Source organism: Balaenoptera physalus, assembly GCF_965194825.1.
Source record: "Balaenoptera physalus genome assembly, chromosome: 5".
Lineage (NCBI taxonomy): Eukaryota > Metazoa > Chordata > Mammalia > Artiodactyla > Balaenopteridae > Balaenoptera > Balaenoptera physalus.
The window spans coordinates 145,979,380-146,004,020 of record NC_138884.1 but is presented as its reverse complement, the minus strand read 5'-3'; the positions used below and the strand labels follow the sequence as shown (position 1 = coordinate 146,004,020).

The 24,641-nt window shown below is 40.5% G+C and overlaps 2 protein-coding genes across 4 annotated transcripts; both read left to right on the top strand.

The window, feature by feature from the left end:
- Window positions 1–6,301, top strand: NDUFC1 (NADH:ubiquinone oxidoreductase subunit C1). Its single transcript, XM_082462215.1, has 4 exons — window positions 1–154; window positions 692–795; window positions 2,306–2,385; window positions 3,363–6,301. Exons 1-3 carry the CDS (start codon window positions 88–90, stop codon window positions 2,363–2,365), a joined length of 231 nt encoding a protein of 76 aa, XP_082318341.1. The 5' UTR covers window positions 1–87; the 3' UTR covers window positions 2,366–2,385; window positions 3,363–6,301.
- A 4,321-nt stretch (window positions 6,302–10,622) lies between these two features.
- Window positions 10,623–22,372, top strand: MGARP (mitochondria localized glutamic acid rich protein). 3 transcript variants are annotated; one of them, XM_082462200.1, is made up of 4 exons: window positions 10,623–10,787; window positions 15,771–15,874; window positions 20,102–20,195; window positions 21,536–22,372. In XM_082462200.1, exons 1-4 carry the CDS (start codon window positions 10,706–10,708, stop codon window positions 21,976–21,978), a joined length of 723 nt encoding a protein of 240 aa, XP_082318326.1. In that variant the 5' UTR covers window positions 10,623–10,705; the 3' UTR covers window positions 21,979–22,372. The 3 variants fall into 3 exon arrangements, with proteins under 3 accessions (XP_082318326.1, XP_082318328.1, XP_082318327.1); XM_082462202.1 differs by lacking the exon at window positions 10,623–10,787 and adding an exon at window positions 10,794–10,931; XM_082462201.1 differs by lacking the exon at window positions 10,623–10,787 and adding an exon at window positions 11,766–11,963.
- The last annotated feature ends 2,269 nt before the right edge of the window (window positions 22,373–24,641 follow it).

Sequence of the window (24,641 nt, the reverse complement as noted above, 5' to 3'; positions counted from 1 at the left end):
CGCGCCACCGCCCGCCAGGGGGCGCTCGGCCGGACGCCGACCCCCGGGAGCGGCGGGGCTGGAGGAGGCGGAGCCCAGCCCGGCAAGATGGCGCCGTCCGCCTTGCTGCGCCCTTTCTCCAAGCTGCTGGCCCCGGCCAGGCTCCCGAGCGGCTGTAAGTGTCCCTCCTCGAGCAGGCCGCCCCGACCTTCCAGCCTGCGGCTCCCAGGGAGAACCCAGCCCCGCGGGGGCAGGAGGCGGCTGCGCCCCGGGCTTTTCCTGCAGTGACCTTCGCCGGCCCGCCTCCCGGAGCCCACGCCTGCCTCAGCCCGCGACTCTCGGCTCTCCGTCAGCCGCCGCCCACCCTCCTCTCCCAGTGCCATCCGACCCCTCGGGGTCTCGGCGAATGGACTTTGAGTCCCTCCTCCTGCAGACGCGGGAGAGGGAGACCCTCCCGTGGGCGCTTCTATCCGCCCACCCCCGACACTTCGGAGGGGCCGCCAAAGCCCGTGTACGAGGCTTTGAAGGCGCCACCGGTCTGGCCCTGCTGGTGGCCCAGGGCGAGTTACTAGGCCTCTCTGAACCTTTCTGTGGCTGTTTAAATGAGGAAGTAGAAGGGGGAACTAAAAGCGACAATACGCATGTAAATGTCAGGTTTATTCCTACAGGGGGGTAAGTTATAGATTTAGAGACCCTTTCTGTCCCCTTTCAGCTTCAGCGCGGTCAAAGTTCTACATTCGGGAACCGCCACATGGCAGACCTGACTGGCTGAAGGTTGGACTGACCTTGGGCACCTCCGTTTTCTTGTGGATGTGTGTAAGTATATACTCCCTTAAATCGTGCTACTCCAGCACGCTGGAGAGGACAAGTATCGGTGTGAGGTTGAATGTTGCGCAGCAAATCTCCCATACCATAGGTTATTTATGTAACTGCTAATAATCTATTTCTCCAGGAGGGAAATCCCAAGGACTAAAAAATATTAAGGTTTCAGAGGCATCGAGAAAGTATATAATGAGGCTGAAATTTCTGTCATTGTTCCTTCGCCTGGTTTTGTCGTGAAATGGCAGTTTTACTGCATATTAATTATCCTTTAGTTTATTTCTTAATGAAGATGGAGGCACGTTGGGGTTTTATGAAGGCACTTTTTTCAGATGCCATAGGGACAGATCGTAAGTGAACAAGCTGTACAAATTAAATCCCATTGGACTTACAAGATATAAGATTTTAACAATGTTTGTGTAAATACATTGTTGGAAATTGTACCTAGTGTGTAGCAGCCTTTTTCTTTCTTTCTTTTTTTTTGTCTTTGTTTACAGTATGCCAAATGCTTTACCTGTAAAAACTTGTTTAATTTTTTCAACAACACTATGCGGTAGTACTATTATTGTTGACCTTTTACGGATGTAGGAAACACTTGGAGAAATTAATTTGCCAAAGCCAGTTCTCCCTGACTTCAGAGCTACACTGTAGACCACTGTGAAATACTGCCACTCCATAGATAAATTTTTTTAAAGTATCTGTGCTACATTAGTATTTAAATTTTTTGTTTTGGAATTTCCTCCACTGCCGCCCACCTCCAACTCTCAGATCTCTTATTTGAGATTTTTTTCATTAAAGTGGTTCAGCTCTTTGACATGGAAAGGAGGAAGAGATGTTGAAAGTTACTTACAACTTAGTAACTAATCCTTTCAAAATAACGTTTGTTATAATGTAACTTTATACGTTCTTAAAGTTTTCCTAAAAAGAAACTTGTTGCTGAGAGCTCTGATTGTTACTGGATCTTTGCAACACATGTCACCCTATATCAGCCATTGTTCTAGTTGCATATTCTGTCAGGCAGTGGTTCTGAGAAAGTGGCTGTCCTCCATGACATCTAATTAATACATATATAGTTGGGGGATGTGGGTTGGTCATTCGCTCACAGTACCAAACTTCTGAGGTTATAAGTATAGTACACATCCACCAACCCCATCTAATAACCAGGTTCTGCTCTGTCCTGTTGCTTTAGCCCCTCTGTGGTAAGGCTCTACATTCCATTAATTACCCACTGAGTGAAGTAATTTATTTGCAGAAGTTGGATTTAAACTTTTAAGGGTTGCCTTCTCAAATTTAGTCTGTCAGATTGTGGTGAACAAGTACATATCATTCATAGCTTTTGGACTTTTGTATCCCTTAGCCTTTTATTTCTAACTAGAATAGTTGTAATTCTTTTAATCTATCCTTATTTCTCTTGCAAAATATAAATATCATTAGTTGATCTCCTCCTTCTCCTCTTTAAGTTGCCAGGAAGATTACATTTCTCATTTTAACTGTTACCTACTTCTAGCTCATCAAACAACATAATGAAGATGTTTTAGAGTATAAAAGAAGAAATCGGTTGGAATAAACTTTTGAAATACCGATACAGTAAGTATGTGATTTTCTACGATTGAATAGACTATGCAAGTTAATTTGACCTCTTTTTAAATAATGTGTTTTGACTTTTTTCATTAGGTTTATACTTTTTAGCACCTATATTCCTGTCTGTGACAAATTTATGAACTTTTAATACCTTGGCTCAAGGATCTCTTAGCATAATCATTTTTAATCATTACACTTTGTGTTCAAAGGAAGTTGTGCTTAAGAATGAAACCAAAATTGTATTTTCTTAAATCTAATAGTGCTGTACACAGTGCCTTCACAGCACTTAGGACAAGTTATCGTTGTTTGTGTATGTATTTCTTAATACCTGTTTGTCATATACCACACTTGAGTGTAAAATTCCATGAGAACAGGGCATTCAATTGTTAAATTTTTTACTGCTTGACGATTTTATTATGATTGTCATTACAACTAACACCCAGTTGGACAATTCCTGATAAAACCTAGCTGTGAATAAGATAGAATACACTGCATGGTCTGTGATTTAAAAGAGAGTGAGTTTATTTTATATGTATATTTGTGCCATATTTCTGAAAATCTTTTTAAAGAAATCCTATATTAATCCTTTTGTAAAATGAAAAATCATCCTTATAAATCTCAGCTTTCTTGGATTAGGTTGATTAAAGTAGATAACTTATATGTGCTGGAGAATAAAATAGTAATCACAAATGTCCATTTTGTTCTATTATTATCACCTTGCCCATTTCACTACTTCAGTCAATCAAGAGATTAAAATGAAATAGGTTTTTAAATCAAAACCAGATGCTTTTGCTACTCCTGTAGTTCAGAATTTAAAAAAATTTTTTATTGCTAAAACTTAGATAAAATGAGGAGTTGATATTCTTTGTGGATTTGTTTTTTTAGACTTCCCCTGGTGCTCTAAGGTGCATTGTTCAGAATGGTCTAATTTTTTTATTACTTCTGCTTGTTAATGCTACAGTTTTCTTTTTTTTCCATTATAGGTATATAGTGTTTATAGCAGTTCCTCTGGATTCACCAATCTGTTGAGCTGTAAATGTGAGAGAAAGAGTTACATGTGAACGTCAAGTCAGCATTTGTGTTTCACGTAATTAAATTTAAAAATACTTCTGTATTCTTCAGATTATGTACATTGTGACAATGTATAAAATGTCAATTCTAACATAAATTACTAGAAGTATTTTAATGTGGAAAGTACCATCTGATAATAGGGTCAGTGGTAATTAAGGACACATTGGTAAGAAAACTTTTTAAGGATATAGATTAAAAAAAAAATCACTACTGAGGATTTACTCCTTCTGTCAACTTCTAATTTCTAATGAGAGCACTTATTTAGTGATCAGGTTGATAGAACTACTCCTAGTCTATTATTTAAAATACAAAAGAACCCAAATACTATTTTCTTCTTACCAGAGTTTCTTCTGACTCCATTTCCTTGAGTTTGAATGATTTTCATTTGGGTGACTGTTTTTACACCGGTATGGCAACAGTGGGCTCTTTTTGCTAATATGACTTTCATCCAATGAATAACAAACTATTCAAAAAAAGGAGTTGGTGAGAGCTAATAGAGACAAATGAAAAAACACTTCACTTATCCCTTATCAAAACCCTTTCTTGTGACTCAGTTAACACCTATTTATATGCCACTTCATTAACATATAATTTAAACACTTAATGTATTAATACTATACATTTAAAAGTGTATTATTTGTATCTGCATTCTGACGTTAAATAGAAAGTTTCATTGCCTTATAAATGGCTTTGTGTTTTGGGCTCTGGCCAACACTTACTCTGGGAGATTCATGGCCCCAATACCTTTGGAAGTCACTTCTGAACATAAATTCAGAGTTACATTATCTCAGAATAAGTATTTAATCCAAATTCAGTGAAAGACCAGATAAAACAGTAACTATTAACTTTTGTCAATTTGGAGTCCTAGCTGGTAGAACTGGAAAGGACCTTAGGGGGTCATATAGACCAATTCCATAATTTTACAAATGCAAAAACCAGAGGTAAAGAGTCATTTGCCCAATATCACTGGAAAGTAGAATGATGGACTCTTAAAGATGACCATGTCCTATTCCCCAGAATTTGTATATATGTTAGGTTAGGTTAGGCAAAGGGGAATTAAGGTTGCAGATGGAATTAAATTTGCTAATCAACTGACATTGAGATGGAGAGATTATCCTGGATTATCTGGTTGGGCCTGATGTAATCACAAGGGTCCTTAGAAGTGGAAGAGGGAGGCACCAATGTGTGTCAGAGTGGTGTGATATGAGACAGATTCAGCCAGCCATTGCTAGCTTTGAAGATGAAAGAGGGCCAAGAGCCAAGGGACAGAGAAGTCAAAGAAATTCTACCCTGGAGCCTCCAGACAGGAACACAGCCTTGCTGACACCTTAACTTTAGCCCAGTGAGACCCATGTTGGATTTCTCACCTACAAAAATGTAAGATAATAAATTTGTGTTGTTTTAAACCACTAAGTTTGTTATAGCAGCAGTAGGAAACTAATATTGTCACATGGTAATAGACCAAGAAGTCAGGTATCAACTCCCAATTCAAGGAACTTTACCCTAAAAGAGACACTTAAAATTCACATCCCTAAAGGGAACAGAAAACTCTAAGAGACTTGAAATTCTGGAAACTGATAACCTTAGTTGGAAATAAAATACAGCTTTAACAAGCAAGATTTACTGTATGTCAGGCCTTGAAAATAAAGCTGCCCTGTGTGGACTTTCATCTTGATCATGCCTCTGTAACTCCAGGGGGAGACATTCATGAAGACTAGGGCTGTCCAAAAGAACTTTCTGCAATGATGGAAATGTTCTGCCTGTGCCAGCCAACGTAGTAGCCACTACTCCCATGTGGCTCTTGAGCATTTGGAATGTGATTAATGTGACTGCATTTTTTTTAGTTTTATTTCCTTTTCATTAAATAGCCACATGGGGCTGGTGGCTGCCGTATTGGACGGTACAGATGCAGATTACTCTGAGTGACACCTCCTGGAGTTGTGCCACATAGGGGGCACTGGTGAAAGGTGCTTTCTAAACTAAGTATTGAAACCTAACTCAAATTATATTAAACTAAAAAAAGGTTATGAGCATACAGAGTGACTCACAGACCGCCATAACAGGCATGCACCTGAGCCCAGGAATAATTGGGGCCTGGAATTCAAATGTTATCCAGACTTTTGCTCTTGGCTCTGCTTTCTGCGTATGTGCTTTATTTCCTTTGCACACAGACCGTCTCTTCCCCAGCCCACATTGTAAAGAGAAGGCTGCAGTCAGTAGTCTCTTAAACTGAGATGTTTTAGCTGGACTGAACAAGAATCGTTCTGATACACAGTTCCTAAAAGGAACTTGGTCAAATGATGGTTCCTTTAGCAATAATGTAAAAGAATTCCCATAAAAAAGAAGATATGGACAAAATCATATGTCCAATGCTGTCAAGTTTTTTATTAGATCAAAATCAGACCTTTTTTTTCAGATTTAGTATCTGAGATAGTCATTAAATTATTTTCTTAAGTTGCCATAGAAAAAAAAAAAAGCTCTAGGAGCTCAGTTTTAAGTATAAGAAGTTGTTATGGGTTAAATTTTGGTCCCCAAAAAGATATGTTGAAGTCCCAGCCCCCATTATCTCAGAATGTAACCTTATTTGGAAATAGGGTATTTGCAGATATAATTAGTTAAAATGAGTATACTGGAGTAGAGTGGGCCCTTAGCCCAATGTGACTGGTATGTTTCTAAGGAGAAAAGACACAGACACACAGGGAGAAGACAGGAATGATGGAGGCACGTGGAAAGCAAGGATTACCGGTAAACATCAGAAGCTGGAAGGGTTCTTGCCTACATGTTTCCCACCTTGACTTCAGACTTCTAACCTCCAGAACTGTGAGAGAATAAAGTTTGTTGTTTTAAGCCATCCAAGTCTGTAGTAATTTGTTACGGTAGCCTTAGGAAAATAATATGGAAGGGGTAGGGAATGTCATGTTTATTTTACTACAGAAGAGAAAGTGAATAGATGGGAAGAGTACCGAGGAACCTCCAAGAATAGTTTAAGAATTTACCATATTGATTACCCTTTCTCCTTCATTTTATCGAAATATTTTAGGTCATCAAAAGCGTGCTTACCAAATGTAAAATAGCTAGCTAGTGGGAAGCAGCCACATAGCACAGGGAGATCAGCTCAGTGCTTTGTGACCACCTAGAGGGGTGGGATAGGGAGGGTAGGAGGGAGACGCAAGAGGGAGGAGATATGGGGATATATGTATACATATAGCTGATTCACTTTGTTATACAGCAGAAACTAACACACCATTGTAAAGCAATTATACTCCAATAAAGAAGTTAAAAAAAAAAAAAAGCGTGCTTATCAGGAGTTTCTCAAATTGCTTTCCAATTTGTCTTCCTAGATACTCTTCTAAATTGTTTCACTTTATATCTGTATTGATCTGTTGAAAGTACCGGTTATAGCTTAGGGATTTAGTATTAAAAATAACCAAAGCTTTCTAGCTTTCTGTGGAGCCTAGGAAATCACTCAGTCTTTGAAAATTGTCTTTAATTATATGGAACTTAAGCCTTGAGTAAGTATGATTAATATTGCCAGTGGTTAGGAAGCTTCGTGAGCTCCCTCTCTTACAATATGTTTTCAAAACTAATATTGTCTTTGTCAACAATCACAATTAGGTGGAGATCATCTTAGATAAACCAAGTTAATTCTAACCCTAAGTTCTTATTTTCCCAACAAGACCAAGAAAAATGTCAAGGATGTGCTCAAGGGCAGCATTATAAACAATGTGACTAACAGCTGGGAAACTACTGTGTCAGCCTTACAGAGTCTTGTATAGCGAAGATCTACTGTTAAAATTCTCTCAGGGTTCTGGAGAAACAGCTTGCTACAGAGTTAATTTGACACCCCACAGGCATGTCCTTTCTTGGGAAGTGTTTCTTCAAAATGTGGGAAGAGTTTGACATCAAAGTGTAAAGCCACATATCCTACAGGAGCCGTAGAGTAGGTTGCAAATTCCCTTTGATCCAAGAGGCAGGAGCTTTTAGCTAAGATGAAAAGGGATCTGGAGAAGTGGCACTATTTATCTCACAGTTCTTGCCTCTCCCAGCTGGGATGGCCACATCCAACCTAGAGGACATGATAAACTCCCCGCTGGACCTTGCCATGTGATGAGATGGTGGGCTATAATGGATCCTATCATGTGCGCACCGAGAGGCATCAGAACGTTGTAAGGGAGCCTGGAGCTTTGGCTTAGGCTGGAAGTCAGAGTCTAGCACTGCCTTCTCCAACTAGCTGAGCATGTTTTATACCTAATGTGCTTTACAGCTGACAACAACCCAATGAATAAAGGAGTTATCCACATTTTACTCAGATCAGTAAATCTGAACAGGTTTCTGATTCCCAGACTCAGGCTCTTAACCAGAGTGTTAGAGGATGAAGTACAAAGACAGATGTGACAACACTTTGGGAAGAGTATTTTTTTTTTTATTGATTGATTGATTTATTGATTGATTGCTGTGTTGGGTCTTCGTTTCTGTGCGAGGGCTTTCTCTAGTTGCGGCAAGCGGGGGCCACTCTTCATCGCGGTGCGCAGGCCGCAGGTCTCTCACTATCTCGGCCTCTCTTGTTGCGGAGCACAGGCTCCAGACGCGCAGGCTCAGTAACTGTGGCTCACGGGCCTAGTTGCTCCGCGGCATGTGGGATCTTCCCAGACCAGGGCTCGAACCCGTGTTCCCTGCATTGGCAGGCAGATTCTCAACCACTGCGCCACCAGGGAAGCCCCTGGGAAGAATTTTTGAAGCCCTATACGCATGTGTGTTATTTTTGCATTGTTTAAATTAGGCGGTTTGTGTTGTTTAAACCAGTTTGGCTTTAACCGCAGCCCTTAGATTACATTTATCATTGGTATCTGGTCAGAGATTTCTTTGTGATCACTGACCCCATTGATGGTAGGCTTGGCAGCCACTCCTGAGAAAAGATGTTGGTTCCATGTCTCTTTAACCTGAAACTATAACCTCTGTGAGTGGTAGCAAGAATCATAACTTGTTATTGAAGAATGCCCTGGAACACTAATAAGATAGTTGGTAAATATCTGTGAAATAAATTATAACCAATCCTCAGCATCTAGCACAATCCCTAGGCATTTTGACAGATACTTACAGACAGTTTGACTGAGAGTAGGTGGCTGCTACGGAACCTGGGTATGATCCAGAAGAGCTCAGACTATATCCAGACCCTGAGTCTACATCAGCATTCTGAAGACGGGTCTAGAACAGTGTCCTGGGAGCCATTATCATTTACAAGTGTTTACTCAGAATCCTTTTTAAGGGAGCTGCCAGTACATTAAATAACAGTATAGTACATGCATTAATTCTTTTTTCTTTTTTGGCCCTGCTGCACAGCTTGTGAGATCTTAGTTCCCTGACCAGGGATTGAACCGGGGCCCCCGGCAGTGAAAGCTCAGAGTCCTAACCACTGGACCGTCAGGGAATTCCAGCATTAATTCATTTATTATTTTTTCTTTCTTTCTTCTCCACATTAATGGACCTTTGTTTTTTTAAACTTTTTATTTAGGCTCCGCTGGTTCTTAGTTGCAGCACGTGGGATCCTCCTTGTGGCTTGCGAACTCTTAGTTGAGGGATGCATGCAGGAACTAGTTCCCCGACCAGGGATCGAACCCAGGGCCCCCTTGCATTGGGAGCGTGGAGTCTTACCCACTGGACCACCAGGGAGGTCTCCCGCATTAATTCATTTAAATGCATTTACTGCCTTTGACTATTTCCTCTCCCTGGCAACTAAGTCAAAATTCAGCCCTAAGTAGACCAAAGAAAGAATGAGCTGTAGTGGTAAACAGATTTGTTTTCTCTTTTAAATTGGGCTGCACCGAATTGGAAATGGTTAGGAGCTCTCCCCACAGATTTGATTTGATTTGTCAGTCCGTCCTAGCTGCCAGCAGTTCATTCTAGGATGTGTACTTGATGCTGGGCAAAGGTAGCAAGTGTACTAATCTGCATTTTGTTACTTTCAGGACTACCTGACTTCTTGGTGGAGGGTCTGGGTCTAACCCCTTCTTTGGGGCTTGGAAGTCTAAATCTGACCTCGCATTAACACAGATTACCTATTTGCTCTTAAGGTTTAATCACTAGGAATAGCTAGTGACTCTGAGCATCAAAAAACTAGTTCTCATCATTGGCTTGTACTCCTTAAATGAGAATATATTAAATATTATTAGAATTGGGTTCAGAACGAGAACCTCTGAGGAGTGTTTTGTTATTCACCTAGCAAATGAGCAAATAGTTTGCCTGTAACATGCCAAGAGAACTTGGAACTAGGACTATGTTCACGTCCTTAAAAAAAAAAAAAAATCATGACCATCAGTCCCTGAAAATTCCTCCCCACCACCTGGTCGTTTGCTAAACCGAATAATTGCCACCTTCCTCAGAGGGATGAAATAAAAATTAAAGGAGAAAATTATTGAAAGTGCTTTATAAACTGTCAAGTGCCAAACATACTTAAGGGGTTATTATAGTAGGAAATGGTGCCTTCCAAAGATTAATCACTTAGAAAATGTTGTAAGCATAAATTATTGGTTTCCATATCCAAACCATGACAGATTCTTGTCGCCACAATGAGGCAAGTGATTGAAATCTGGAGGGAGAAACTAATAATTTAGTGTTTTTAGTTGATTTGGAAATACTAGCTTCACATCCCATAGAGGAATAGGCAGCATTTTTGGAGCTTATATTTAAAAGTCATTGTAATCGTGAATTGCCTAGAAGTTCAGCCATTAGCCGGGAATTTTCTTAGGGTTCTGAACATCACCCAGAGCACTAATGGGAGGCTGAGGCTACCTATCTCCTCCATTCCTCTCCAGGGAACTTCCAGCTACCCTTTCCACTCCTAGGAAAGCTGGCGGAGAGCGTGAGAGAAAGTCGGTTCAGCTTGCATACGGCATGGTAAATCCTGTCTGTGTCTTATTCCGGAGGCGAGTCCCGAGACATTTCCAGCCTACTCGGAGGAGTTCCACTGACTGCAACAGTACGAGGCAGGCAGATGACGGCGACTTCTCGGTTTCCCATCCCTTTTCTGAGACGCCACCATCAGCTTCTCCGGCCCAGGCGAAGGCGACAGAGCCTGCAGATCAGGTTGAGGGAGGAAGGTGCGCACGACCAACCCCTGCGCACGTCCCCGACGGGGCCGCCGGGGCGGGGCGGGCAGGGGTCAGCGCCCCTCCCCGGGGCGGGGCTCGCCAGGGCTCGCCGCGCCCCGCAGCACCGCGGGGCTACAGCGGCAGCGGCGTGCAGGGAGCCGGGCGCGATGTACCTCCGCAGGGCGGTCTCCAAGACCCTGGCGCTGCCTCTGCGGGCGCCCCCAGGCCCCGCGCCGCTCCGGAAGGACGGTGAGTCGCAGGCGCTGACCCGAGGGGCCGCTCCCGGCGTCCAAGCCTGAGGAGCACAGGTGCCTCGCGCACAGATCGCGCGGGCGCCCCAGTTCCCGCCTGCCCTTCGTGGGCCAAAGCCAACCCCGACATCAGAAGCCTGAGGTTGGGGATGGGGATGGGGATGGTGGGGGGCGGGGAAGAGGGGGACGGTGGCCGGGAAATCGCCTCGAAATTCTTGGAGACTTTGGAAATAGGGTGCCTTTCCAGCGCGGCTTCTGGATCCGGACTAGATTTCCTGGGTTCGAATCTTGATCTTGGGCGAGTGATTAACTTCAGTTTCCTCATCTGCAAAATGGGGACACTAATGAGTTTTAATGAGTTAATATGTAGTTAACAGCGCTTAGAAAAGTGCCTGGCGAAAGTCGGCAAAGCTTACCCCTTGTCTTAATACAGGGCCCAAAGCTCTCTCCAACTTCACGAGGAAGCAGAGGGATGGGTGGGAAGATGGACCCTGGTCTGCGGGCCAGGCAGGGTGCGCGGAAGGCAGTGCCAACCCCGTAGAAGTTGGGGAAATGCTCTTGAGTAAATAGACTCAAGACCTGGCCAGGACTCGGCAGCTACGAGCCTGGGCCGTGGGATCCCCGGTGAGGAAGGGGCTTCGAAACGCTTTCCTTAGGGGCTGCAGAGAGATCTGGAGCCCTCCAGCTGTTGGGCTGCGTCCCCCCTGTATCCATCACCTGTAGATTTTCTAAAGCACGGGGAAAGGGAGCGAATTTCCTGAAGGGGAAGTGGCAGTGAGAGCTGGAAGCTTATTAAATAAAAATTGATACGCACGAAAGCGCCTAGCCTAGGGCCTGGGCCATCGTAGGTGCTGAAGTGTGAGCAGGAGAGCATTTTCCCTTCCAGCCGCCGGCGGCCCTGCGCCCAGGTTTGCGCTCGCGGGCAGTTCCGCCCCCGCCGGCTCTTTCCTAGTCGTCGCGCATCTTCCTTCTCTTTTCCGTCCCTGACTGGGGCGCCGGCTCTTAGACAACCTCGTGGAAAGTTCTTAGTTCTCCCTTCACTTTGCCCCACTTGCTAAGGCTTGCATTGGAGTCGGGGAGAAAGAGAACGACTCCTGCGGAAAATTCCATGGCCAATTTGTTTCCACTTTGATTAGGCCTGCGGTGGTGATGGTGATGGAGGGAGGGAAGGAAGGTATGTGTAACTCGCTTTATTTTTCTCTTAAAATGCTACTGAGAAGAAGTTGCCTCCAGTAACAGAAATAAGGAGTCTTCGTTTTCCTTGATCTTTATGCCGAGTAAGATGGAGCACACTTTTCGCTGGTGAAATAAGGGGAAGCCATTCCTTTGAAAGTTCAGAAGATAACGGGGCTGTTGTGATTGGGGGTGGGGAGATGGAAAAGGCCCTGACCGTGGCCTTTCGAGCTCTCTGAACGCAACCCTCACCGTTCTCACGGACAAGCACACACATCCTTTTTTGGTAGCTGCACATATTTCAAATAATTTCCTCCCCAACTTTCCTCCCCAAAAGAAAAGGAGTTTGAAAATTCTAAACAGGTAGTTAGCAATACTGGTTGTAGCAGTACTGGTCTTTTCCTCATTTTCATCTAATTACTTTTTTGTAGTATTGATTCATTTATGTATTTTCAGAACTGTTATTGACTGGAAATTTGGCTTCGGTCATGGACATTAACCTTGTATTGATACTTCCAACTTGGATGAAAAATGAAATTGTTTCAGTTTATTGAAGGATAAAATTTTAACCGTGCCTCATCAAATTTTGTTCTCTGGTTTTTGCTTTTAAAAATGTAAAATTTTAATGAATAAGTAAATTAGGTTTACAGTAGATCACCGGAAAAACTCAGAAGGCAAAGTAGAAGTCGCCTGTAATCCTACCACTTAGTGAATACCACTATTTATCTACATTTTAGTGTATGTGGTGTTCCAGACCTTTTTTCCCCCTTCCTGCATTTTTTTTTTTCTTATGTACATTGCTTCCACAATGCACGCAATCTGGGATAGTCCTGTAAAGATTATTTTGCTATAACTTTTCACTTAATATATTGTAAATATTTTCTCGTGTAGACAGTCTTCTGCAAAAATTAAAATATCTGTTTCGTATTTATGAATATGCTAAAATTTGTCTAATCGTTACCAAATATTTATTTCCCATTTCATTGCTCTTTTAAATAACTCTGCCATAATTGTATTTGTCTTTACTTAAACCTCTGTAATTTTCCCTATTTTTTCCTATTTAAAAAAACTTTTTGAAATTTATGCCTGGTTGCGAACTATGAAAGCTATATATTCCCTATTTAATAACAGCTGTATTTTTAAACCAACAAAAGCTCCACTAGAAGTCAAAGACATAACCTCTTACCATAGCCTCTCTGGGCACATTTGTAGGGAAAAATTGGTTTTTTCTAAGAGATGATCATTTATATCCAAACTAAGAACATATATACAAAATCTTACCAATTTTGCTACTATGGAGATTTGTAGTTTGTGCAAATGTCTTGAGATTTGCTTTCTGCAAATCATAACTTCTTGCTGGTCCCTACACCCTTATTCTCTGTGTCAGGCCACATCAAAATACGTTGAGTTTTCCTAGTCACACAAGTCTCATGCTTTTGCACACGCTCTGCCTTATTCCTCCAATGCAATTTTCCCTCCCCTTGTTTATCTGACAAACTCCTACTTTCCTTCAAAGCTCAGGTCCCGTCTTTTCAATTGTGGCAGTTACCTTGAGCCCCCTAGCTGAGTTCTTTCACTGCGTTTTCATACTATTGTTGTTTCTGCTTTCATATATTACAGCATTTGTCATACTGCATTGCAGTTATTTGTCTACAGTTTTTCGCCTGTACATCTTTTCCCTTATTTTTGAGGCTAGGGACCTTATGTGTTGTGTTTACAGTTATACTCTTTTTTTTAAGATTATTTTGCTTTATTTATTTTTATTTTTTGGCTGCACCTCCGGCATATGGGATCCTAGTTCCCCAGCCAGGGACCTAACCTGCCCCCCCTGCATTGGAAGCGCAGAGTCTTAACCACTGGACCGTGAGGGAAGTCCCTACAGTTATAATCTATTTTTTAATATAAATTTATTTATTTATTTATTATTTATGTTTGGCTGCGTTCGGTCTTCATTGCTGCGCACGGGCTTTCTCTAGTTGCGGTGAGTGGGGGCTACTCTTCGTTGTGGTGCCCGGGCTTCTCGTTGCAGTGGCTTCTCTTGTTGCGGACACAGGCTCTAGGTGCGTGGGCTTCAGTAGTTGTGGCATGCAGGTTCAGTAGTTGTGGCTCACGGGCTCTAGAGCGCAGGCTCAGTAGTTGTGGCACACGGGCTTAGTTGCTCCTAGGCATGTGGGATCTTCCCGGAGCAGAGATCAAACCTGTGTCCCCTGCACTGGCAGGTGGACTCTTAACCACTGCGCCACCAGGGAAGTCCCTCTTTGTCTTTAAAATAGAGAATTTGAGCTATATGAACTTTAAGCTTCTTCTAGCTTTGAGTCTATTATAAAAATTTCAATTCCATAACATATGGTATATACAAATTCTAGAACTATAAAGTTAATATATTTAAATAGAATAATACAGTACCTTAATCTATTTCTATTAGTTTGTACAAAATTGCCCTTCTATTTTAGATATGACCTTATGGCAACATTTGTCTTAAAAGAGCTTCTATCTGGTGGGAATGTAAATTGATACAGCCACTATGGAGAACAGTATGGAGGTTCCTTAAAACACTAAAAATAGAACTACCATACGACCCAGCAATCCCACTACTGGGCATATACCCTGAGAAAACCATAATTCAAAAAGAGTCATGTACCACAATGTTCACTGCAGCTCTATTTACAATAGCCAGGACATGGAAGCAACCTAAGTGTCCATCGACAGATGAATGGATAAAGAAGATGTGGCACATATATACAATGGAATACTACTCAGCCATAGAAAGAAACAAAATTGAGTTATTTGTAGTGAGGTGGATGGACCTGGAGACTGTCATACAGAGTGAAGTAAGTCAGAAAGAGAAAAACAAATACCGTATGTTAATACATATATATGGAATCTAAAAAAAAAAAAAAAAAAGGTTCTGAAGAATCTAGAGGCAGGACAGGAATAAAGACGCAGATGCAGAGAATGGACTTGAGGACACGGGGAGGGGGAAGGGTAAGCTGGGACGAAGTGAGAGAGTGGCATGGACATATATACACTACCAAATGTAAAATAGATAGCTAGTGGGAAGTAGCCACATAGGATAGGGAGATCAGCTCGGTGCTTTGTGACCACCTAGAGGGGTGGGATAGGGAGGGTGGGAGGGAGGAGCTATGGGGATATATGTACACATATAGCTGAATCACTTTGTTATAAAGCAGAAACTAACCCACCATTGTAAAGCAATTATACTCCAATAAAGATGTTAAAAAATAAATTAAAAAATTTAAAAAAAAGCTTCTATCTGCCCATCTTTAAAGGTTTTATATTAGAAGAATTAAAGTTTCTTTCTATGTCTACACTTGTATTATAGATTTACAGAAATGTGTTGGATTTCAACATAAATGTTTTATTTAACATATACATTTTAAGCACAAATGTATTTAATTCATTTTTTGTAAAAATAATCTTTTCCATTGAATCCTGTGGTGTAGAATATACAATAAATGGATTTCTTTTGCTCACATGCATCTCGTTTGACTGTTAAAATTGTTTAATGCTTTGTCATTTCTCCTTACCCACGTCTGCATTCCTTCCAAGAAAAGCATGATGCGAAGCATCAGGGTGACAGCTTTCATAAGTAATTATCAAATTAGATTAAGAAAATGTCAAGTGGAATTATTACCCTACCTTCTAATACTGTATTCCTTTAAGCTAAAATCAGTTGATGTTAATAGATTCTAGGTTCACTGAGGGGTAAAAAAATTCTTTTGGATGTAATCATTTAAAATAGTTTTGCCCGTGGTGGAGCTAACCGTGTTTAAACTTGTTTTCCTAGCATCTCTTCGCTGGATGTCATCCAACAAATTCCCTGGATCATCTGGGTCAAATATGATCTATTATCTGGTTGTAGGTGTCACAGTCAGTGCTGGTGGATATTATGTAAGTGTTTTAATAACCTTGGTGCTCAGGAATTCATATATTTTACAACCTGTGGTAAAACTCAAAGCAATGTCGAGATCAAGACATGGGATTAATATACAAGATTATGAAAAAAAATTTTAAGTATAAAATACTTAATACCACTAACTATGGGTGACTTTCATTAAAAACAATGTTATTATAAATACTAACAGTACTAATGGCTGACATGCGAGTGTTTACCACGTGACAGACTCCTGGCTCATTTAATTATTACAACAATTCTTTAAGGTAGGTGCTATTATTAACATTTGACAAGAACTGTTTTGAGAGTGAAACTTTTTAAAAATTAATAGACTTTATGGGACTTCCCTGGCGGTCCAGTGGTTAAGACTCCACGCTTCCACTGCAGGGGGTGCAAGTTCCATCCCTGGTCAGGGAACAGAGATTCCCCATGCTGCACAACACGGCCAAAAAAAAATTAATAGACTTTTATTTTTTGGAGCAGTTTTAGGTTTACAGAAAAATAAGCAGAAAGTACAGAGAATTCCCATATACTTCCTCTCACCCCTCTGCCCCCCGTTCCCAAATCAACAACCTTGCTTTAGTGAGATACATTTGTTACAATTGATGGGTCAATACTGATACATTATTATTAACCAAAGGCTGTAGTTTACATGAGGGTTCGCTCGGTGTTGTACATTATATTGGTTTTGACAAATATATACTGACATGTATCCACCATTACAGTAGCACACAGAATAGTTTCATTGCCCTAAAGATCCCCTGTGCTACAACCATTCATTCTTCCCTCTCTCCCCCTAGTCTTTTTACTGTCTCCAGAGTCTTTTTATTAGCTTTATATCTTTACTTTTATTTTTTTAAAGTAATATTTATCTATATATTTTTTTAAAATTCAAAATAGACATATATAAAATCAAAAGGATGTTTTCCTCCCTGGTCTTCCTTATCCACTCCGCACAAGTAATCACTGTAAAACAAAGCTTTTAATAGTATGATTTTGGAGCTTAAAACAAACAAACAAAAAAGAAACATTTGTGAGTGAATAAGATAATTCTAGGAATTCCCTGGAGGTCCAGGGGTTAGGACTCAGTGCTTTCACTGCTGTGGGCCCAGTCCAATCCCTGGTTGGGGAACTAAGATCCTATAAGCTACACTGTGTGGCCATAAATAAATAAATAAATAAATAATCCTATTGATTTGAATCATTCCTCATTTTGTCATAAACTTTCTAAACTGAAATCTAATCTTTATTATGAATAAAAGTAGAATAAGTATATATTCTTCAGGAACCATAAGACTACACAATCACTACAATCACTATATTTTGGTTTGACCTTACAGAAATATGCATACAGAGATTTTTAGTCATAACTAGGAGCAGTTTGTAGGACTATGTAGATAATGAAACCAAAATACACAGTCTACTCTTCAGAAATTTGACAGCCTCAAGAAGCCAGGAAAGTTCAAACATGTCACTTATATTATTGTCTTCCGCTAATCTACCCGCTTTCACTCATACCCAGATTCCTTTGCTTTTACCATCTTTCTACTGCTTAATATTGAATTCACTGCCCAGGGCTACTATAGTTGGATATAGGCCACTGGAAAACAGATTAAACTAGGCCATGTGATTGTGTGGGAAGCTGGAAGACTGAATTTCATCTGGACATCACTACACCCCTAATTTTGTTTACCAGTGCCAGACATGAACCTCTGCAGTCCGCTAAATCTTTGCAAAAGCAATCTTAAACTGGATGCTTAGAGACTGGCTACTCCTGAGAGCTCTTTCTGGCCTTGTTCTGTCACAGTGGGAGTGGAAATTGGACAAGGTGATGATCTCTAAGTCCCTTTCCACTTCTAAGATTATGTAGTTTTAATCTTGAATGTTGGAAGCCTTAATTCCCAAGAATCTTAGGCTACTTTCAGGAGGAAATACAGAACGTGAGGCACTCAAAAACCCCTATTCTAGTCCTCGCCTTCCCTTCCTTGTCCTGCACTAAAATAAATTCTATATTAGATTTATCTGAATTGAATCCACAGATGCTCCCTAGGCAAGAGCACTTTTTTATTTCCAAGTAAAATCTACTACCAGAGCCTCTGAAAATCTGAGAAAGGCCCAGGTCACTTCCATTTTTTGAGGGTCTGGGTATCTTGGAAAAACAAAATGCCAGACTGGTTTCTAAAAGTTGTGGTAGATTTTAGATGCTTACATTTAATAAATACAAAATATCATTTGGAAGTAACTTCAAAGTCTAATTTTGAGACTCTCTCTTCTAATAGACCTTTCTTCTACTCTGTGCTTGACTATGTTCAATTTGAAAAAGCTAGATCCTCTGGGTTACACATGAGTGTGAATTATTCTTATATCTCTTTGATTTTGCTTTAGCAGCTAAATTGTGTTTTAGCCCCTTGAACAATAAGACTAATGTCCTAGGGATGTTGCTGCTGGGATGGCCATTTCAGGGACATGAACTTGGGCACAGGTTCAGCGTTACTTCACGGAGAACTGAGGGTGCTGACTCAGTGTACTAGTCAGGAGCTCCCACCCCACTAGGAAAATATTCCCTGCTTTTATACAAAAATGTTGACTGTCATTCCTGCTGACCCTGTTTGCTCTGTGTGTTTCAAAGCCAGATGATTCAAGTCAGAATTCACCAAACCCTGGGGGTTTGTTCAAGGGCCACTTTTGCAACATTTCCACCCCCGAGCTTATGGAGTTTTCCATTTTCACAGTCTAACTTTAACATACTATAAAATGGTTTGTAATTTGCATAGGATAACTTTTAATGAGGTTAATGGTTTATGATGCTTAAAAATTTAGAAAATACTACATATAAATATGCAAATTTTTAAAATCTGTCATCCTACCTGCCACTAAGAAATATCTACCAACATTTTTTTAAGCTGAGATAATATAAACAATATTATCTAGTGAGATTTTCATTTTTAAAATATCATTGTCTAATATGAATACAGGCCAGAGATTACTACTTGAATTTGAAATGAAAGGAGGCCTGCACATTGTATCTAAGATTAAGATAGCTTTAATCACTTGTTTCTAAAGTAACCTGTGGGCCAGTCATATTACTGCTTTTAATGACTAAACCTAGCTGACTTAAGGAATCTTCACTGGGGTCTACAGATGGGTCATTTTGGAAGACTTTTGGAAAACTTTTCATTGTGGGAGAATTGAGTTTCACCTGCAGTTATAAGAACTAGTACAGAGAGAGCTCGTAAACCTTTTGCCTCATTTCCCCCAGTGACAACATCTTTGCTAACTATAAAACAATATCACAGCCAGGAAACTGACATGGATACGATCCGTAGACCTTATTCAGATTCCACCAGCTTTACATGCACTTGTGCATGTGTGTGTGTGTGTATGCTCAAGTGCATGTATTTAGTCCTAAGCAATTTTATCACATGTGTAGATTCGTGTATTCACCACCACAGTCAAGAGACAAGACTGTCCCATCACCACAAGGGTCCCTTGTGTTGTTCTTTTGTAACTGTACTCACTTCCCGCCTGCTCTCCCCCTCCCTTCCTCCCACTTCCTGACAACTACTAATCTGTTATCTATTTCTGTATTTCTTGTCATTTCAAGAACGTTACCAAAAAAAAATTAATAATAATAATAGTAATGTTACATAAATGGAATCCTAAGGTGTGTAACCTTTTGAGATTGGCTTTTTTCACTCAGCATATTTTACCTGGAGATTCATCCAAATTGTTTCCTGTATCTATAGTTCATCCCTTTTATGGCTGAGTAGTGTCCTATGTCATGGATGTACCACAGTCTGTGTAACCATTCACCGGTTGTAAGACGTCTGGACTGGTTCCAGTTTTTGGCTATTACAAATAAAGCTACCGTGAACATTTGTGTACAGGTTTTTGTGTGCACATAAATTTCCATTACTCTGAGATAAATGCCAGAGGATATTTGCAAATGCCTGTCAGAATATTTTGATTCTAGCATAATTTTTTTTTCTTCTTGGTCTTTATCTATCCACCTTGTGTGTTTTCAGTTATCTTTGACCTCTGTTAGAACATTTGTTTCTTTCCTTTTCTAAAGCATTCTACTTATTGACAAAGATTTCCAGAGGGGAAATAAAAGAGTAGATGGTGTGTATTGGTTTCTCCTGTTTGAACTGTAGATAGCTTTAAACTTGGCATGATGAATCTTAGAGCTCAAGAAATAAACTTAAGCACACATTTACTTTCAGACTTACAAGAGAATCACATCAGAGAAAGCCAAACACAGCGATCATGTAACGAATTTGAAAGAAAAAACCAAAGCAGAGTTACATCCACTTCCAGGTAAAGTGAATTTACTATTTTCTTTTTCCTTGAGGCACTGATTTGCATTATCTTAGTCTAGCAATGGACACTATTTGTTTTTGGCTTCTTTACTAACTTAATCCAAAATGACTCTGGGTAGGAGTTTCATTCAGAAAGGAAAAGTCCAACCAAAGCCTAAAGAATATTGTTAGAGGTTTCGGATGAGGGCATTTGGTAAATGAAAACATTGTACATTTAAACTGCTGACCAGCAGCTTTGACTTCTTTGTGTGGTAATATTACTTTTCCCCTACTCAGGTTTCCATTCATGCAGGCATAATTTTAGTATCTGTCTCTCTCAGCAGCTTGACCTTTCATTTCTCTCGTTAATTTTTTTTAAGTCATGAAACTAATTTTGTTTCAGTTTTGGCTAACACCACCTGTGTGCAGTGACATTAGTAGATTCAGTCATGTCTACTGAGTCCTTCAGTTGATCTGATTGATAAAATGGCAACTTGTAACAACAGAAATTTGACATTTTCACCCTAATGTATATTTCTTGCCTTAAACTGCTTGCTTTAAACCATACTTTTTTCCATCTCAACTATAAGGCCATTATTATCAAATACCATGATCACTATTTAGGGGCAAAGAAAACAGCTGCTCATGGACCAGTTTTAACCTTTTAGTCATGAGAACAATAAGAAACAGAATATCATTAATAAACATTATTGAATATAATCATGAGATGGCTGATTGTAAAAATGATAAAATACAGCATTTCCATAGCACTTCCTTGGTTTTAAACCCCTCTTCATACATTTTATTGTAGTCAATCCTCCCAATAGTTCCGTGAGGTAGATATTATTAATATCCCCATTTTACAGATGACAAAACTGAGGTTGAGGGAGGACTAGTGGCTTCTCAGAGTCATCAGCTAGTAAGTTAGCTACTTTTCCATGCTATTTCGCGACGCATTGCCTGTTTATTTTCATGGTTTGTATTTGAATAAATAATACACATGAAATTATTATTTTTTTAAGTTCAACAGATTCAAAAGGGTTTTCAGAAGAGCAGACCCTTCATTTTACCTCCCCAGAGGCAACCAATAACACCAGTTTTTAGTGTCCTCCAGGAGAGGGTCTCTACAAATATAACTCTCTAGGTCTATATTACCCTCCTTTTGTCCTAACACAAATAGTACCATACTGTATACATTGCTCGTTTCCTTGCTTTTTTTTCACTGAACAGGCTACCTTGAAGACCATTTCATATCAGTACTTATTGATCTGTCTCATTTTTTAAAATGACTGCACAGTGTCTCACCGTCTTCCCATGCTCTTTAAATTAATACTTTGCTTGATGGACTAAATTTTAAAGGTGAAAAAGAGAACCTTGTGGGTGCCGAGGAAGCCGGTTCAGAAGCCCCCGAAGTACCTTTAGTGGAAGCTCCGCTGGCGGATGCCGCAGGGCTTCCCAGTGCTACAGTTGCCGTCATAAAAGAGGCTTCCCCGTGTCCAGACAATGTGGAGGCTGCTGCCGAGGAGACCACTGCCGCTGGTGCTGAAACTGGGTCAGAGGTGACAGAGGCGGGGACGGGAGAAACCGCAGAGGTCAGCACTGAATCCACGTCAGAGGTTACCAGCGCAGCTCGGGATGAAGCTGGTGCCGTCGATAGTGATAAAGGTACAACCGAGAACGAAAGCTGTGGTGAATGTGCTGAACTAGAAGAAAGTTCTCCAGTTGAGTCAGAATCCTCTGCTGGGGCTGATTTACAGGAAGAAGCCGGTGTTTGTTCTGAGGCCGCCTCAGCCCAAGGCTAATCTCATGCTGATTGACACTTGGGCAAAAAATGCCACAGAGGGTCTCATAGGTGTTTTTGTAGTTTCAGTAACCTTAGATTTTAAAAAAGGCTTCTTTTCTAGAAAATGTTAATGTGCCTTGAGGATTTTGGGTATCTACTGATAGATTTCAGGATCGAGAGGTTTGAGATTTTGCATGCTGAATAGTTTTCTACTCTCTGGGATCAGAATATGACATGTAAAGAGCTTAAAGAGTTTCACCTGTGGATTTAAATTTTATATCATAGGAATTGAGCTATCTATACAACCTGCATTCACTTTAATTTTGCTATAATTTTACCTTTCTTTAATGTATGTAAATCTAGATTCTTGAGTTTTGATTTGAACTCATTTAAATAAATTTGGAAAATCTTTAGTGCTTCTATTTTTATTCACTAATATTTCTACGTATAAATAGTATATACTAATATACACACATATAACATCACATGAACATTGCAATGTTATCAAAGAAAACATAATCTAGGGAAAACTCTGCATATGGCAATATATGTATCCGTTCTCCCATCTATATTACACGGCGGGCTGTGCCAGTATTTTCCATTTCAGTTTAGTTCTCTTCAGGCAGCATTTATCCTGGCACTTTGTGCCAGCGGTCATTCATTCATTCATTCATTCATTTCCATAGTCAACAAATATTAACTGAGCACCTGTAATTTACCAGGTACTGTTTTAAGTGTTGAGATTAAAAAAAAAAAAAAAAGATAAAAATTCCTACCCTTCCCAGCTCATGTTCTAGGGTATATATAAATACTCTAAACAAATATAAATAATAAACAAGATAAATAAGACAACTATATAGTATGTTAGATACTGATAAGTATTTGAAAAGAAAAATAATGAAAGTAAAGGGATTTTAAGTGTTGGTTAGGGCAGCCAGAGAAGACCTTACTAAGAAGCTGTCTTGTGAGTATAAATGTGAAGGATGTATAAGGGACCTAGTCATGAGGACATGGCAGGGCGGGGCTGGTAAGAGAGCAGCGGAAAATCATCCCAGATGAGGGGGCCGAGAAGGGTAAAGGATCTGAAGCATGAAAATGCTAGAGAATTTGAGGAATTGCAAGGTGGCCAGTGTGTGGCTAAAGTGGAATGAAAAAGAGGGAGAGCAGTGGAGATGATTTCAGAGAGAAAGAATGGTTATGCAGGGGTGGGCTAGATCACGCAGGGTCTAGTAAGATTTTGGCTACTCAGGTAAGTTGGGAAGTGGTAGTGGGTGTTACTGATGCTCTGAATAGATCCCTTTAACTGGGCCAGTATGTTAGCTGCTCTGAGTGTCACACACACACCCCGCCCCCAACCTCACCCCAGGCAGCTCACAGTTGATGACCGACTACCGTGGTGGTACAAAAGGTGGAACCAACGCTGAGGGACAACGGAGAGCTTCCCAGTCGAAGCTGGTTTCCAGCTGAGATTACATCCTTGCTTAGCTTTCTCCCCCTGTTCTATCCCGCTTGCCTCCTTCCTATTCCCCGGGGGGGCACTCCTTTAATAAATCACCTGCCTCCAAATTCCTGTTTCAAGCTCTGTTTCTAGGAACTCCACCTAAGATAATTGTACTGGATGTGGTCCCAGGAAGCAGACCCTAAGAATAGGGTTCTGGAATTGTATCACCCTCCAGCTGGAGGGCGATGAGGACCCCATCACTGGTGGTAGGTGACGGACTGCTATTCCCTGGCCTTCGGTAGCAGTGCGGTTGCTAAGATTTTCACCCATGGTAAACTAGGGCAGGATGTAGGTGGAAGATGATATACTGGCTGGTTTAATGCCTCTGGAATTTGAGAGCTGGCAAGAAATAATAACTGCAAGGACTTAATCATTGCAATTAAGGGATGCTGTTTCACTAAACATTCTGTAAGATGCAGCAGAAACACTACCCAGTACCACTCTGCGACCTCAACACGCACACAAAAATGCATTCTTCTCCGCTGTTTTAGTCAGGATGCTTTCTGCTGCAAATAACAGAAACCAACCCAAAATAGATTAAACAACAGAGATAGCTATTATCTAACCAGCTATCCAGAGGTCAGGCAGCTGCCAGGTTGGTTTATTCTGTGGCTCAGTTGTTAAGGACCAGGTTATTTCTATTATTCTGTTCTATTGGCTTGGCCAAAAAGTTCGTTCGGTTCTAAGTAGAACTAAAAGACCCATTTTTTCATTTTCACCAAGAACTTTATTGAACAACATGGTCATTAACCGAAGGAACTTTTTGGCCAGCCCAATACTATCAAGAATGTTTTGGTTTTATCCTTGGTAGGCTTTCCTCATAATCCCAGGATGAATCACCATAATTCTAGCTATTTTATTCAACCACAATAATGTCCACTCAAAGTCATTCAAAAACACAAATTTCCTCATCTTAAAAAAAACAAATATATGTATATACATATTTCTTTTTAATGTTATATTGTGGAAAATTTTCAAACAAAAGTAGAGAGGACAGTGTAAGGACTCTTCGTGTGCCCTCACCCAGATTTACCAATTATCAACTCCCGGCAAATCCTGTATTTGTAATCCCACCCACTTAATCTTCTACTCCTACTACTGCCTATACGTAAAATAATAATAATAATAATAATAATAGCAATAATAATTCTTTAGTATTGCTAATTATCTAGTCAGGAATC